This window comes from Narcine bancroftii, chromosome 4 (assembly GCF_036971445.1).
Source record: "Narcine bancroftii isolate sNarBan1 chromosome 4, sNarBan1.hap1, whole genome shotgun sequence".
NCBI lineage: Eukaryota > Metazoa > Chordata > Chondrichthyes > Torpediniformes > Narcinidae > Narcine > Narcine bancroftii.
This window is the reverse complement of record NC_091472.1, coordinates 98,647,990-98,662,980: the sequence shown is the minus strand read 5'-3', so window position 1 is coordinate 98,662,980 and position 14,991 is coordinate 98,647,990. Positions and strand designations below refer to the sequence as shown.

The 14,991-nt window shown below is 39.5% G+C and overlaps 1 protein-coding gene across 7 annotated transcripts in view; it reads right to left on the bottom strand.

Moving 5' to 3' along the window:
- Positions 1 to 14,991, bottom strand: part of afdna (afadin, adherens junction formation factor a) — a 310,032-nt gene that overhangs the window by 28,477 nt on the left and 266,564 nt on the right. For all 7 annotated transcript variants that reach the window (XM_069932147.1, XM_069932152.1, XM_069932148.1 and 4 more), the window contains 3 exons: positions 11,108 to 11,199; positions 6,901 to 7,080; positions 1,159 to 2,208 (listed from right to left, as the gene is read on the bottom strand). In XM_069932147.1, coding sequence (XP_069788248.1) covers positions 1,159 to 2,208; positions 6,901 to 7,080; positions 11,108 to 11,199 — 1,322 coding nt within the window. The remainder of the gene's footprint in view (positions 1 to 1,158; positions 2,209 to 6,900; positions 7,081 to 11,107; positions 11,200 to 14,991) is intronic.

Genomic DNA, 14,991 nt, shown 5'->3' with positions numbered 1-14,991 from the left:
AAGGCAAGAGGCAGAGGAATCAAGTATGGTGCATAAGAAAGGTAATGTATGATTAGAGGAATAGAGCTAAATTACAGATGGAACCAGCTAGATGTGAGAATACTCCCAAGTATGAGTGAAGCTGGTTCCAGCAATATTTCATGGGAAAACTATTAAGTCAGAATTTGAGGGCCATTGAGAAGTGTAAAAAGCAGCCCTGCAATGATGCATTCCGACTGTCCACCAGGAAGGACTGCTGGCACTTACAAGCTTTCATATCATAAGATATGAAAACTTAACCATTTTGCTTATCTTTAGCAATATTCAACCTTCTACACGAAAGTCTTGGTGTAATTTCCAGGGCAGATGGCTCCCACTATTGTCAGTGACAATCTGTGTTGATGCATCAGGCCCACTGGAACAGTTCATCAATTTCCATCTCCTAGCATTATGTCCATGCTTTACAAAGATTTATGCAACCTCTTCATAGCAAGGAGATGCTCAGACTTTTCTGCTTTGAGTTGTATTTTAAATATTAACCATTATGCGTAGCTCACGTTTGGACTCTATAGCCAAGAAATAGGAACTTCTACTGTATGAGGACATTGTGCTCAGCAGCATGTTGAAAGAAATATTCCAGATGATATGATCAACAACCTTGGCTTAGTTAGAAGAGGACAAGATCATTCAGTCAATGTCATTTTTTGAAAATAAATGGATTGCCATCCAGCATTGTGACAAATTGCCCCAGTCCCACGTTTCACTTACTGAATAGTACTGATCCTGTAAGTGAAATGTAAACTTAATAGACAGTTGTTATTTGAACTAAAACATTTTTCTCAATGCCTTTGAAAAGCAGGTATGCAAATTTACTCATAAAGGCAGATGTTAAACTGCCAATAGCTCTTTTTCATAGAAAAATAGAAATGGATTAATCACCTAAAACAAAATTTGCTTGCTTATGGTGATACCATCAGTTGGAAAATGTTAACTCTTAAGAATATTCAGTGTAAAAGTTTTATGTATTGCATTGAAAGTGTACAAAAGAACCCAGTGTGATACTGTATATTGATATACTTTAGGATATTTATCTTTAAGCCACAAAATGTCACAACTAACATTTTCAAAATACAGAAAGTAACCCAGAATCATAAAATGGGAATATAATTCTCTCCTCACCCTTGCCCGCCTTTCCAACTCTAGTCTTTGCATAATAAATGCTGTATCGACATCATCATCTTCTTCCTCCTCATCATCATCATCTTTTTCTTTGGACTCCTGTAACCGCTTTTGGAACTGCCATTCAAGCATAAGTTTCCGAAGGCGGTCATTCTCCTCAGAAGTGCGATCAGGTTTGTTCTGTAGTTCCTGTATCTCTTTACTCAGCATTTCTAAAAGATGTTGTTGCTGCTGTTTCTCCATTTTTTCCTTTGCATCCCGTTTCCAGGGATCAGGTGAAAGGCTATCGCTTACAGGTAACTGCTCTTTACTAATTGTAATGTATTGCAAGTCCCTGCGTTCAATTGTACGAGGTTGCTGCTGAGGCTGAAGCTCGCGTATCACTGTATCTTGAGGCCGTGTTAAGGTGGCCACTTTTTCTGGCCTTGCTTGCTGGATTGCAGAAGTAACATGAACAGGTTGGGGTGGATTGGTATGCAAAGGTGGACCACCACGCATCTGGCCAATTTTCCTATCTTGCTCACGGCGCTTCCTGTCTCTTTCTTCCTCCAACCGTGCCTTTTCCTTCTCATACCAACGCTGTTGTTCTTCTCGCTTCCTGCGATCAACAGCAGAGCCTTGATTAGAGACTTGTGAAATTGGTGGAGGAGGTGGTGGAGGTGGTAGTGGTAGATCAATATGGGTATTATCAAAATCAATAGAGTAATGTACTGGAGGAGGAGGGGGTGGAGGTGGCAATTGATTTTCTATTCTAATGGGTTGAGAAACAGCAATTGGGGTCGTCAGATTTGGAGCTGGAGTTTTCCATCGTCTCGGTCCACTTTTATGGGGAGCAAAAGCACTTGCTGGAAGTGATTTAGAAGAGTAGCTTAACTGCTCCTGACTAGATGTACCAGAATCCACAGAGGAAACTTGATTAGCCCGAGCATCCAATTTCCGATCCACATCTTTCCGGAATTCTGCTTCCCTGCGGGGTAATTCTTCCTGTCGCATCTTTTCTTGGTGGAAAGTTTTTTCCTCATGTAATTTCTCTTGAGTACGTGTTCCATGCTGTTAGATAATTAAAAAAAATATTTTTACTTAATCACTTTATACAACAAACAGAATTGAAAATGTGGGTCATCTGTTTTAGAATTGTAATGCTTTTAAGATATTTGAGTAAATTTTAAATTGTTAATAGATTTCAGATTTTTTTGTCATAGTACATACATGTTATTGCATACTACCGAGATTCTTTTTCCAGCTGGCGAGAGCAAAAAAAACTGACTTAATGTAAACAAATAAATAAATGTAAACAAACTGCAATACAGATAGAAAAAAATAGACTGCAAAAGAAAGAGTCATTGAACAAGTCTCTTATTGAGTTTGTTGAAGAGGAGTCTGATGGAGGGGTAGCAGTTGTTTCAGGTAGTATGAAATCTTAACAAAAATACACTAAGGTATTGCAGAACTGTGCTGTGTGGAGGAAGTCCAGAAAGAACATTTCTTGTTTCTTGTTGGAGAGTGTCCAACTTGATGGCAATAATATCGACTTCTCTTGTTTCTCCTCATCTACTCTCCATTCTCCCTCCCTTTTCCCTTTGTCGTCCAACCTCTTCCCTCTCCATTCACATAGCCATCCCATCTCCCCTGCTTGCTGGTGTGCCCTCCCTCTGTTATCCACCTATTATCTCCTGCCTTTGGAACCGTGCTCCTCCACCTGTCCCTCCTCCATAATTTTGTTCAGGTGCCTGCCTACAATTTTTTTTAATACCTTGAAGGGCTCAGTCCAAAATGTTGGTTATGTACCTTTATCTTTGCTAAAGAAAGTACACTGTTTGTCCAGCTGAGTTTCTCCAGCATTGTGTTTTTACTTCAACCTCAGTGTTTGCAGACTTTTGTGTTTTACAATAAGTAAAGTGTATCTGTTATGAGCAGCCCTCAGGTTACAAAAGGGTTCTGTTCCTGAGAATTGTTTGTAACTAGGACTGTTTGCAAGTTGGAAGTGAACAGTGTGTGGAAGAAGATCACATAAACAGTTATTGGCAGGAGAATGAAGAGGTATAAGAAAGATGTTGCCAGCTGACTTCACTGACTGTCTGTTCAATGCTTCCAATTATGCTTGCCTCCATCCAATCCCCCTTTGTTGCAGGAGGGAAGAGAAGACCATTTGAAATGTTTGGTTCCCACTCGCCAGACCCTAGCAGCCTGGCAGTTCCAACTGGCAATGGTCTGGAATCATTTTTGGTACCCATAATTCAATCAGTGTATCCACATTGAATATGATGTCCACTTGACAAAGGAGAAAACATTGTTTAAGCCAAACCAGTTTACACTGTTCTTGGCCATCAGCCCTATCCAGGTACAATCTAAACAAAGGTTTCTTCCTCGATTATGCTTGAAGTAGGTTTTAGACCATACCAAGAGATTTCAATCTCTTGGTGCCTGCCACATTGACCACCGCCAGTGGGCTGATATCGCCTCAAACCGTGCATCTTGGCGCCTCACAGTTTGGCGGGCAGCAACCTCCTTTGAAGAAGACCGCGGAGCCCACCTCACTGACAAAAGGCAAAGGAGGAAAAACCCAACACCCAACCCCCCAATTTTCCCCTGCAACTGTGTCTGCCTGTCCCGCATCGGACTTGTCAGCCACAAACGAGCCTGCAGCTGACGTGGACATTTACCCCCTCCATAAATCTTTGTCCGCGAAGCCAAGCCAAAGGAGACCATACCACTACTTGGGTGAAAAAAAGTTCCTCAGTTTACCTCCAATCCTTCCATCAATTACTTTGAACCTATGATTCCTTACCTCTGATCTTGTCTCTCAGATAAATAGGATCCCCTTACTCAACTTGTCTAAACATTATTCCATTTGTGCCTCCTTTGTTCCGGCGAGAACAACTCCAGCATAGCCAAACCCTCTTTGCCAAAATTCTCAAGATGTGGCAACATCTTGTAAATCTCTGCACCCTTCATAAATTTTCATGCTTTTATAACAACAGGTAGAACTGTACTTAGTTCTGGGGAATGAACTTGGTCAAGTGGTGGAACTCTTGGTGGGGGAGCATTTTGGTGAGAGTGATCACAACTCCCTTAGCTCCAACATAGCTATGGATAAGGATAAAAGGGAAAGTCTAAAAGGGAAAGTACTTAACTGGGGAAGAACTAATTATGAAGGGATGAGGAAGGAACTAGCGAGAGTAAATTGGAAACAGATGTTTAAGGGTGAAAGCACAGAGGAAGATTAGAGACCACTTGTTCAGGATAGATTTGTTCCACTGGGACAAGAAAAGGATAGTAGGAAAAGGGAACTGTAGCTGTTGAAATGGGTCAGGCAACAAGTCAAGAGGAAGAAGGAACCATACATTAGATATAGGAAGCAGAAAACAGGAAGGGCTCATGAGAACTACGGAGAGCTTGAAGGGGTCATGAGAGGCCTTGCCATGTAGAATTCAGGATAACTCCAAGGTGTTCTATGCGTCGGATGACGAGAATGAAGGTGGGGCCGCTAAGGGATAAAGGAGGCAACGTGTCTGGAGGTGGAGGAGGTTGGGGAGGTTCTAAATGAATACTTTGCATTAGTATTCACAAGAGAAAAGGATCTTGATCACAGTGAGGTCGAAATTGAACAGGCCTTTGTGCTGCACAATGTGAAGATTAAGGGAGAGGAAGTGTTTGATCTTCTTAAAAACATCAAGATTGATGTCCCCAGTGCCGGACGCGATATTCCCCAGATGCTGTGAGAATTGAGAGAAGAGATAGCTGAGGCAGTAGCTGTGATCCTCTTTGGTCGCAGAGGAATTGTCAGTGGATTAGAGAATGGCAAATGTAGAAATGTAGCCCCCTTGTTTAATAAAGTTAATAGGGAAAATCCTGGAAATTATAGACCGGTGAGTGTTACGTCAGGGTGTGCAAAATAATAGAGGATTCTTAAGGATAGGATCTATGAGCATTTGGAAAAGAACAGTCTAATCAAGGATAGCCAGCATGGCTTTATGAAGCAAAGGATGTGCCACAAGAGTCTAATTGAGTTTTTTTGAGGAGGTAACAAAAGAAATTGATGAGGGTAGAGCAGTAGATGTGGCTTGCATGGATTTTAGCAAGGCATTTAACAAGGTCCCCCACAAGAGACTCATCCAGAAAGTCATGAGGCACGGGATCAGTAGAACTTTGGCTGTGTGGATAAAAAATTAGTTTGTAGGAAGAAAGCAGAGAGTAGTAGTGGAAGGGAAATATTCTGCCTGGAGGCTGGTGACTACTGGAGTGTCACAAGGATCTGCTCTGGGATCCCTGCTCCTTGTGATTTTTATAAATGACCTGGATGAAGGGGCAGAAGGATGGGTCAGTAAGTGAATGGAGCTGAAGGGTGTCGAAGATTACAAGAAGATATAAACAGAATGTAGAGTTGGGCAGAAAAGTAGCAGATGGATTTCAATCCAGATAAGTGTGAGGAGATGCACTTTGGAAGGACAAATCAGAAGGCTGAGTACAGGGTTAATGATCGGTTACTTAAATGTGTGGGTGTACAGAGGGACCTTATGGTTCAAATGTTCAAATCTATACATCCCTCAAGGTCGCAGCAGAGGTTGATAGGATAGTTAAAGTTTATGGGATGCTGGGCTTCACTAATAGAGGGACTGAGTTCAGGAGTTGAATAGTCATGTTGCAACTCTACAATTCTCTGGTTCAGTTCAAGTCACCTCATTGTAGGAAGAATGTGGAAGCTATGGAGAAGGTGTATAGGAGATTTACCAGGATGTTGCCTGGATTGGAAAAGAAGTCTTCTAAGGCAAGGTTCTCTATGGAGCGTTGAAGGATAAGATAAGAGGTCATCTCTGTCATCTAGAGATAAGCTTATGAGAGGCATAATGAAAATGACGAAACAGCACCTGTTTCCAAGGGCAGGATCTGCAAACACCAGAGGACAGATGTACAAAGTGAAGGGAGGGAAGTTTAGGGGAGATATCAGGGGTATGTTTGTTTTTTTTTTAAAACACAGAGTTGTGGGTGCCTGGAATGCCTTGGATGGTGGTGGATACTGAAACACTGGGGACATATAAGAGGCACATGGATGAAAGAAAAATCGAGGCTTATGGGGTAGGGAGAGTTTAGTACTTTTTTTAAGGAAGGAGTATATGGATCGGCACATTGAGGGCCGAAGAGCCTATTCTGTGCTATATAGTTCTATGTTCTACAGCTATTTTTTAAAATTCCTCTTGTGAGGCCAAAGATATTTTTCCTACATTTCCATCATGATGATCCCTCTATCCCAACTACAGAACTCATTTAAAATAAAACAGCTATTAATTAAAGATCCACATAGTTGACCCCATCAATGAGTCTCTATAAATGTATGAAATGTAGTGTTTTAGATTTTCTGTATATTCTTGAAACACCAGTAAACAGTTAAAATTGCTGGAGAATAACTTGCTTTAACTATTTTGAAATAACAGTATATTAAATTGAACAGTTAAATATGTTTTTTTATGGCTAAATTCCTGGAGTAGTTTGTTTTTAAATGCAATATTATGTATATGTTGGCTTAAATTACAGACTCATCTCTTCAGGAGGATACATTGTATTGAAAGATTCAAGAACAGAATTGATCATATTTTGAATGACCAATTACTCTGTTATATTATTTGATAATTGTGCAAACCTGGAATGCAATTCTTCCTATTCTCTTCAAAGTCTGACCTACCCAAAACATTTTGGATGATTCCTTTAATTTAGGTCTTAGCTAGACAGTCAGTACCATCCTACCTGTACATTGCCACTGAAGGACTGCTCCTGCATCATCACCCGCTCATCATAATGATGCCATTGACCAGGAACAGGACTCACTCTATCTTGGGATCTTGATGTTGGGAAGGTAAAGTATTCTCTGGTGTATGTTTGTGTCGGAATTGGATATGCTTCAGGTCTTGTGGGCAATAATTGTTCCTATAAGCAGAATTACCAATTTATTAAAATTAACAAACATTCATGATATCATACATTTAAAATATGATAATAATTTAGAGGATAAAGTACTTTAATAATATGACTGCCACTAAACTTTCAACAGCACTTGAAAAGCACTCACCACTATTTCAGTGTGAACCCTATTTTGACACTGTCTTAGAGATCCAGCACACAAACAAGCCCTGCGATGGCCATCAGCTTCCCATTTATACTAACTCCCCAAAGTTTCTACCACTCACAGCAATTTAGAATGGCCAATTAGCCAATCAACACACATGACTAAAGGATATGAGAGGATATCTATGCAGTCACAGAGATAACCTGCAAGCTCCCCATATGCAGCACCCAAGGACAGGATGGAACTGCAGTCACTTGACTGTAAGCTAAATTTATAAAAGGTCTAAATGAGGTTTTATTTTAATTAAATTTTATTTTATACTTCTAAGACAAAATCTTTATTAACTTTTAAAGTTAGTACTATATTTCTTTAAATACACATTTTTGTTCTCAAACTACTCATCCTTCTAGATCCCATCAGTTAAACATGCAATATTATGGTGATATATTGCCATTACGTTTCAAGCAGATTGAATGAAGTCACTTATGAAAATCTTTACTTCAACTCTGACATTCCAATTTCTCAATGCCCTTTTTGTTAAGTGCAAAAGTCAGTGGGTGACTTTAACACAGTGGTTCTCAACCTTTTTCCACTCACATTAAGTAATCCCTAAGCCATTAGTGCTCTGTGATTAGTAAGGGATTGCTTAAGGTGGGATGTGAGTGGGAGGGAAGGTTGAGAACCACTGCTCTAGACCCAACTGTAACTGAAATGTTTTGCTTGAGAAGAATTGTCATTGGCTCATTTTCTTTGGAGTTCTGAAACCGTGCACATAATGAGTCAATTAGGTACAATTAAAACAGTGGTTTTCTAACTTTTTCTTTTCCACCCACATACCATCTTAAGCAATCCCTTACTAATCACAGAGCACCTATGGCATAAGGAATACTTAAAGTGGTATGTGAATAGTAAGAAAAAAGGTTGAGAACCATTGCTTTAACACAAAATCCTACGATGAACTGTAAAAAGGCATTCTATCTTTGACAGTCTAATATATTTCCAAAACAGGCAAGCTTTTAAGAAAACTATATTATGGAAAAGCAATAAGACTATAGCAATAAATACAAACAACACTGACAAGCTTAAATAACTTGTAAGATATACAGTTGTTCAAACTGGTATAATCAATTTCAGAATTTAAGTTAAATTCTGACCTTGATCATAAATTTAAAAAGCTATCACGCTGCAGTTAAGGTTCTCAAGCACTGATTTTTAAAAAACTACACCCTGTCAATTACAACAATCTTTAACCAAAGTGATCTGTATGAACTATTTTAAGTATAGTACACGATCCTTTATCCGGAACCCTTGGGGGACAGCGTTTTCAAAATTTCGGATTTTTCCGTATTTCAGAACGAAAGCACGACTGTAAATGAGACATCAAAACAGACGTCCTACTCCGGCAGAAAGAACATCTGAATACTCACAATCAGTGGGAAAACATTATTACAATTTATTTATAGAGTAATATACTGGTAATGAACAATGAAATACCTGTAGTGGGATAATTTGAAACAAAAATACACGATCCATAAGTATATACATTACCGCAATATTTCTGTAGAGAAACGCACGAGTGTTCATACTAATTTGAATAAAGAAAGAATACTGTTACAGTTTTTTTATATGCTACAGCCATAAATTTGTTCAAGCTAGGCTAAATACGTAGCTGCAGTTAAGCTGTGGAAGAGGGTCCGCCAGAGTCACCAATGTCATAATCAGATTGCAGGCAGACTTCCAATGATGCGACAGGAATGGGATTCTTAAGTGATGAAGTAGCACTATGAGAGAAGGCATTTTTACAGACTTCTTCAAATGTCATCTGTCTCATCAGCATAGGTTTTTGTCAAAGCAATGTCTCTTTAATTGAGTAAACTCCCATAATCTGTTGCTCACTTATAAATGCACGTTGTTTAAGGCCAGCTATTAACTGATCACAAATTTTTACCATATCGTCTATAGGAATGTTTTCACCTGTGTTGACTATGTCATCATCACAACTATCTTCATTCTTATTCGTATTTAACACCATTTCAGCAATTTCTCCATCATTCAAGGAATGCACAAGAGGTGCATTATTGTCAATGTTCAGCATTTCTTCAATGTCCGCTTCTTCTAGCTTACTTAGACTTCCAGCGTAAGTTAGGAGGTCTGATATCATCTTCTCATTAGTGACACAAAATCCTTCAAACTCATCATTGATAGGATCCTTTTTAATCAAACATCGTTATTGGCCAAATTCTGTGCCAAGCATTTGTTAGTGTTGATTTATCAACATAATTCCAAGCAGTAGCAACTGCGTAAATGGTATCCTTAAAAGTGAACTGTTTCAGGTAGTCTTGCATTCTTACTCCTTTGTTGACTGCTTCAAGCACACAGTTCATAAAATGATTTTTATACTTGCTCTTCAGGGAGCATAAAATTCCTTGATCACAAGGCTGTAAAATAGATGTCACAAGTAAATACCGAAAACATTATTTTTCACAAGAAGTTCGGCAGGGGGATGTGCAGAGCAGTTGTCCAGGAACAATAGAATTTTACAGTTTTATTCCAGTCCAGCTTGTCTACAATGAGCTCGTGGCGCTGATACGAAGTGGTTACTGAACAAGTCAGAAAATATTTCTTGGGTTACCCATGCTTTCCTGTTTGCATAATAATGCACAGGTAAATTAAGTACATCTTTCAGACATCTCGGACGTTGGCTTTTTCCAATGACTGCCAACTTCACCTTGTGTGTGCCTGCTGCATTGATACATCCAAGAATAGTTAACCTTTCCTTAGCATCCTTAAAATCTATGTCATCTGCCGTTGTTAAAGTTTTTCTTGGAACATAGCGCTAGTACAAAGCTGTTTCATCAGCATTGTAAATTTGTTCAGGAGAAAGGTTTTTAAATCGGATATGATCTTGGCAAATTCGTCGATGTAATTTTCCGCAGCTTCATAATCAGCAGAAGCTTTTTCACCACAAATTTTCAGATATTTTACATCATGACGCTTCTTAAATTTGTGCAGCCAACCTTCTGAATATTGACACTCTCTTTCAATGTTCAATTCTTTATGATACATTCTAGCTTGTTTAATAACCAACAAGCCATTGAGCAGCATATGATCCCTTCTTCGTTGTCAAATCCATTCCATCATCACACAGTTGATATCTTAATTTTTCACCCTATGTCTATGTAGTGTTTTCCTATTTTTCATAAGTTTGTGATCATCACTGTTACTGTAAAACATCAGTAACTTGTCTTTCTGTTTCCTCAAGTCATACACAGTGCTAACTCCAACACCATATTCTTCAGTGAGCCGGCACACAGACACACCACAATCAAGTTTCTGTTCTAACTCCACTTTCTGTGTTATTGATAATGAAAAATGTTTTCTTTTCTTTTTCTCGGTGTTATCCATTGAGGTTTCTGCAATTCTTTTGACATTTTTATATACAAAGTCACAAGAAACAACACAAAGACAGCGAACAGAAAATGGACGTCTTCTCTCTACGACAGTTGAGCTACAACTGACACTTGACACCAAGTGGCGGGCTACCTTTCAAGCGTTGCCATGTCATACCTGCGTGAGTCGGATCACCAAACAAGCGCTCCACAAAAAAGTCCAGTTTTTGGAGCTTTCTGGATTTTAGATGTCCGGATAAAGGATCGTGTACCTGTGCTTGCTCACTGTAGCAAATGTCATTTATGAACAGTAGGACAAAAATTTACATTCAATTTATCCTGGAATATCAGGCTTCCACATTATGTAGTATATCATGGATTCAAATAATTATTAGTGTCAAAAAGTAACAATGGACAAACTAACAGATTAAAGCAAATATTTATAACATTTATGGATTACTGGTATGCTATTAGTAGCTTCTTTTGAATATATACATACCTCAGCACAAAGGTTCCCAGTGGAGACAGACTGAATTTTAGAGGTAGGTGCAGTAGAGTAAACAGGCTTTGCCCCAGGACTTGGAGGTTGGTCTTTTCACCAAAAACAAAGAAAGAAAGCAATTACTCGTTACATTGTACAGGAGCTTCCAAATTTTTAATTTAAATGTAAATATCTTCCATATTTTTGGTTTTAGAATTATAATTAAAGAATAAACTCAAAAGGTTATGTCTCAGCTTAGTTACACCACTGATACAAACATGGTTTACAATTTTCAGTTTTACTGTTATTTATTAATTGCACAAAATTTTTTGCAAAGATTATGTGGCATGTTCTTCAGATTCAGAAAGCAATTGAATACTAAAATAGTATTCACAAGAATCACAACAATGCAAAACAAATACATTTAAATACAGGCCTACTGAAGTATTTTAGTCACAAACTAAAATGACACAGACATTAAAAAAATGAATGTTATGCAATTTTAAGCAGGGAAAGAAAACATTTAAATTTAAACCCTTCCACTGCAGCTGTATAAAATTGCTTATGCAAAATTTGAAGTATTGTGTGAGGTTCTGGTTGTTGCATTACAGTAAGGAAGTGGCAACTTGAGGGTGCAAAAGAGGATCACCTAGATGCTGACTGGCATTATAATTTGAAAAAAACTTGGATTTTTGTCTCTGAAGCTTCAGAGGCTAAAGGGCAAGTTGACAGAGGAGACAGTCAGTCTTTTATCTGCAGAGTGGTATTACGAGCCCAGAGGACTCCAAAACCCAGCAGCAATAGATATTCACCAAGACAAATGGTTACTTAAACAAAAGTTGCTTTTAATTATCTTTGAACATGAAAACAAAATCACACTTTAACTTATCATTATTGATTTAACTAACCTAACTTAACCCCCTTCTAATTCTAAACGCACATGTATGTAATGTGTGTGTGAGTTCAGAAAAGTTCTTTGATTCACAGTTCTATCTCACTTTTCATTCCTCCAAGTTCACTGGTTGCAGGCAATTCTAATATTGTGCACAGATTTAACATTTATAAAGTTCACCAGGCTTTAGTGCTTGAAAGGTAAATGGTTACCGTTCAGGAAAGTTCTTGTTGGATTTCAGAGAGAGATTTGTTTTTCCTGAACACAAACTGATCCCTTTTAATCGGCCACATCAGTGTCTTGCTGAAGAAACATGCCCCATCAGGGATTTCCAGATGTGGTGACCTCTTTCTTCAGGTCACCACAGAGTCCCTTTTTGTTTCTCTTATTTCAAGTGAAACATTAGACAGCCAGTCCTCTCCTCTTGCATGAACCACAAGGGTTTTGAGCAGGCTGAACTAAGCACTCACAACCTGTCTTCCAATTGGGGTTTTCCACAAGCTTGCCAGCTTGTCCTATTCCAGTCCCAGCTGCTGCTGCTGACTGTAAAATTGCAGAACTGATCTGTGTGTGTGTCTCTCTCTCTCTCTCTCTCTCTCTCGCTCTCTCTCGCTCACAGTGAAAAGGCCTGTTTTACTCTCTCTGCTTGCAAAACCAAATGACCTTCCTAGAACAGCAAGTTCCACTCCAGACAGTCTGTGGCTCTGACAAGTTCTTTCATTTGTTGCCTTTTTGTAAACAACAATCTATTAGTGAAGTCTCTTGGGCACTCTCCAAGCTTTTGCAAAGGCTCTGAGGCCCCGACAAGTTGAGCATGAGCAGAGCTCCAGTATTTTAAATAAGATCTGTTTTAAAGTGTTTGTATGTGACCTACACTAAAAAAACCTGCCCCAATTTATCTCCCAAAAACCTATCTATATACAATACAAATACAACATAATCTGTCACAGTGGAACTGTCAAATACGAAAGGATGAAATAGGGAAAGTTTAAAGGAGATTTAGGAGGCAATTAAAAAAACATACAGAGTGGTAGGTGCCTGAAATGCATTGCTAAGGGAGATAGTGGAAGCAGGTATGATAGCAATGTTTAAGAGGCAGCTTGACAGACAGCAAATAGAGGGATATACACCAGGTGATGTGGGCAGATTGGATTAGTTTTAACAACAGTTTCTGCCACAGACATGATGGGATGAAGGACCTGTTTCTGCACTGTTCTAGGTTCTACATACAACTTAAGCTAGATGCACTAGCATCTCTTTCAAGATGAAGAGAATTATTCCTCCTTGTGATGAACACTTTATTGTAAATTGTATGAATTAAGATTTAAGCAGATGTCCATAATCTCTTTACAGATACAGTCTATGAAAATGAGTTGAGAACTTCAACCAAAGAGTATAAACGTTTGTCCCTCCCTCATTAAACTCATTTTTCTAGCAATATCTTGTGCTAGATTTCCCTTACCAGAAATGGACTGATAGCACCACTATTAATTGTGCTAGCCAAATCCTGAAGGACAGTGTGGTCAGACTAGTTCTGCAACAGGCAGTGTGCAAATCAACCCTAGGAATTAATACGTCTTTGTCCCCTTGGCAGCATTGATGAAATGGCTATTAGTGTACTTTAAATGTAATTAAAAAAAATTTTACATTTGACATATAGCATGGTAACAGGCCCTTTTGGACCATGAGCCTGTGCCGCCCAATTACTTCCAACTGACCTACAACCCCTGGTATGTTTTGAAGGATGGGAGGAAACCAGAGCCCCAGGGGAAAACCGATGCAGACACGGGTAAATGTACAAACTCCCTACAGACGGTGTAGGATTTGAACCCCAGTCCTAATCGCTTATTGTTGGCGTTGTAACAAGGTTTTGCTAACTGCTACACTGACCGTGCCACCCCAAGTGCAAGTCAATCTGAATTTCTCCAAATCATCTCTACACATTCCTGGATTGGTGATTTAATTTTCGTATATTGGTATGTATCATTATTGGACACTTCATGAGCGTGGATGATAAGATCCTTGGGGTTGAAATATGATATTTTTCAGCCACCAAGATGTTCCAATTTTCTTCTCTTTTCCGTTTCCCAACTCTGTCAAGGATGTAGAGATTAATAATAATAAAATAGAAGCTGGAAATCTGAAATAGAAAATGCTCAGTAGATTAGGCAGCATCTCTGGAAAGAAAAACAGTTTATGTTTTAGAGCAAGGATTTTTCAATAGAACTAGGATTACTATATTTACACTGGGAAATTTGTCTATGATAGTTAAAAATCAACATCAAACGAACGAGCCCTCTAGAGGAGGTGAGCAGTAAAAATTCAGGGACTATCAGTGGAAGGTTCACAGCTCCCGATGAGAGGAGGCCCTGATGTAGCCCTCCGGAGGTGGAGGTCTGGGACAACCAGTGGGAGGTTCCCGGGTCCCGATGAAGGGCTGGGGCAAAGGCAGGATGGCAAGAGCCTGAGGAGGAAGGCCTCCATTAAAAGCCTCCCACAGCGCTTCGTTAGTGCCAAAAATCCAGTGGGCCTGCTGGGGTGCAATGTCTACCTCTGATCTACCTCTGTTGGGGGTGGGATCAGGCAGCAGTGGCCTACCTTCATTGAAGGTGGGGCCCAAAGGTGGCTGCACTGACCTAGCTTTGATGAAGTTGGGGGTCTGAAAACGAAAGCAGCGATGTCAATCTACTTCCTCTGGGGGTGGGATCAGACGACAGAGATCAACCTTCACTGAAGGTGGAGTCCATGTCTGGCTGCACCACCTGGCTTCATGGAAGTCAGGGTTTCAAAAAGCAAGCAGTGATACCATTATGCTGCTGCATAAGACAATTAGAGCTCAGTTCATCAAATGGCTGCGAAGAGCAGGTAGGACTGGATTCAAATTTAACAGATCGCATAGCGAAGCCGCCAACTCAGTGGGCGAGAATAACCACCAGAAAAAGTCCGAGGAAGGGTGTGGTCTCTGTATGACGGGCATCTGCTCTATTGGGGTCCAAGAGTAAGGCCTGCA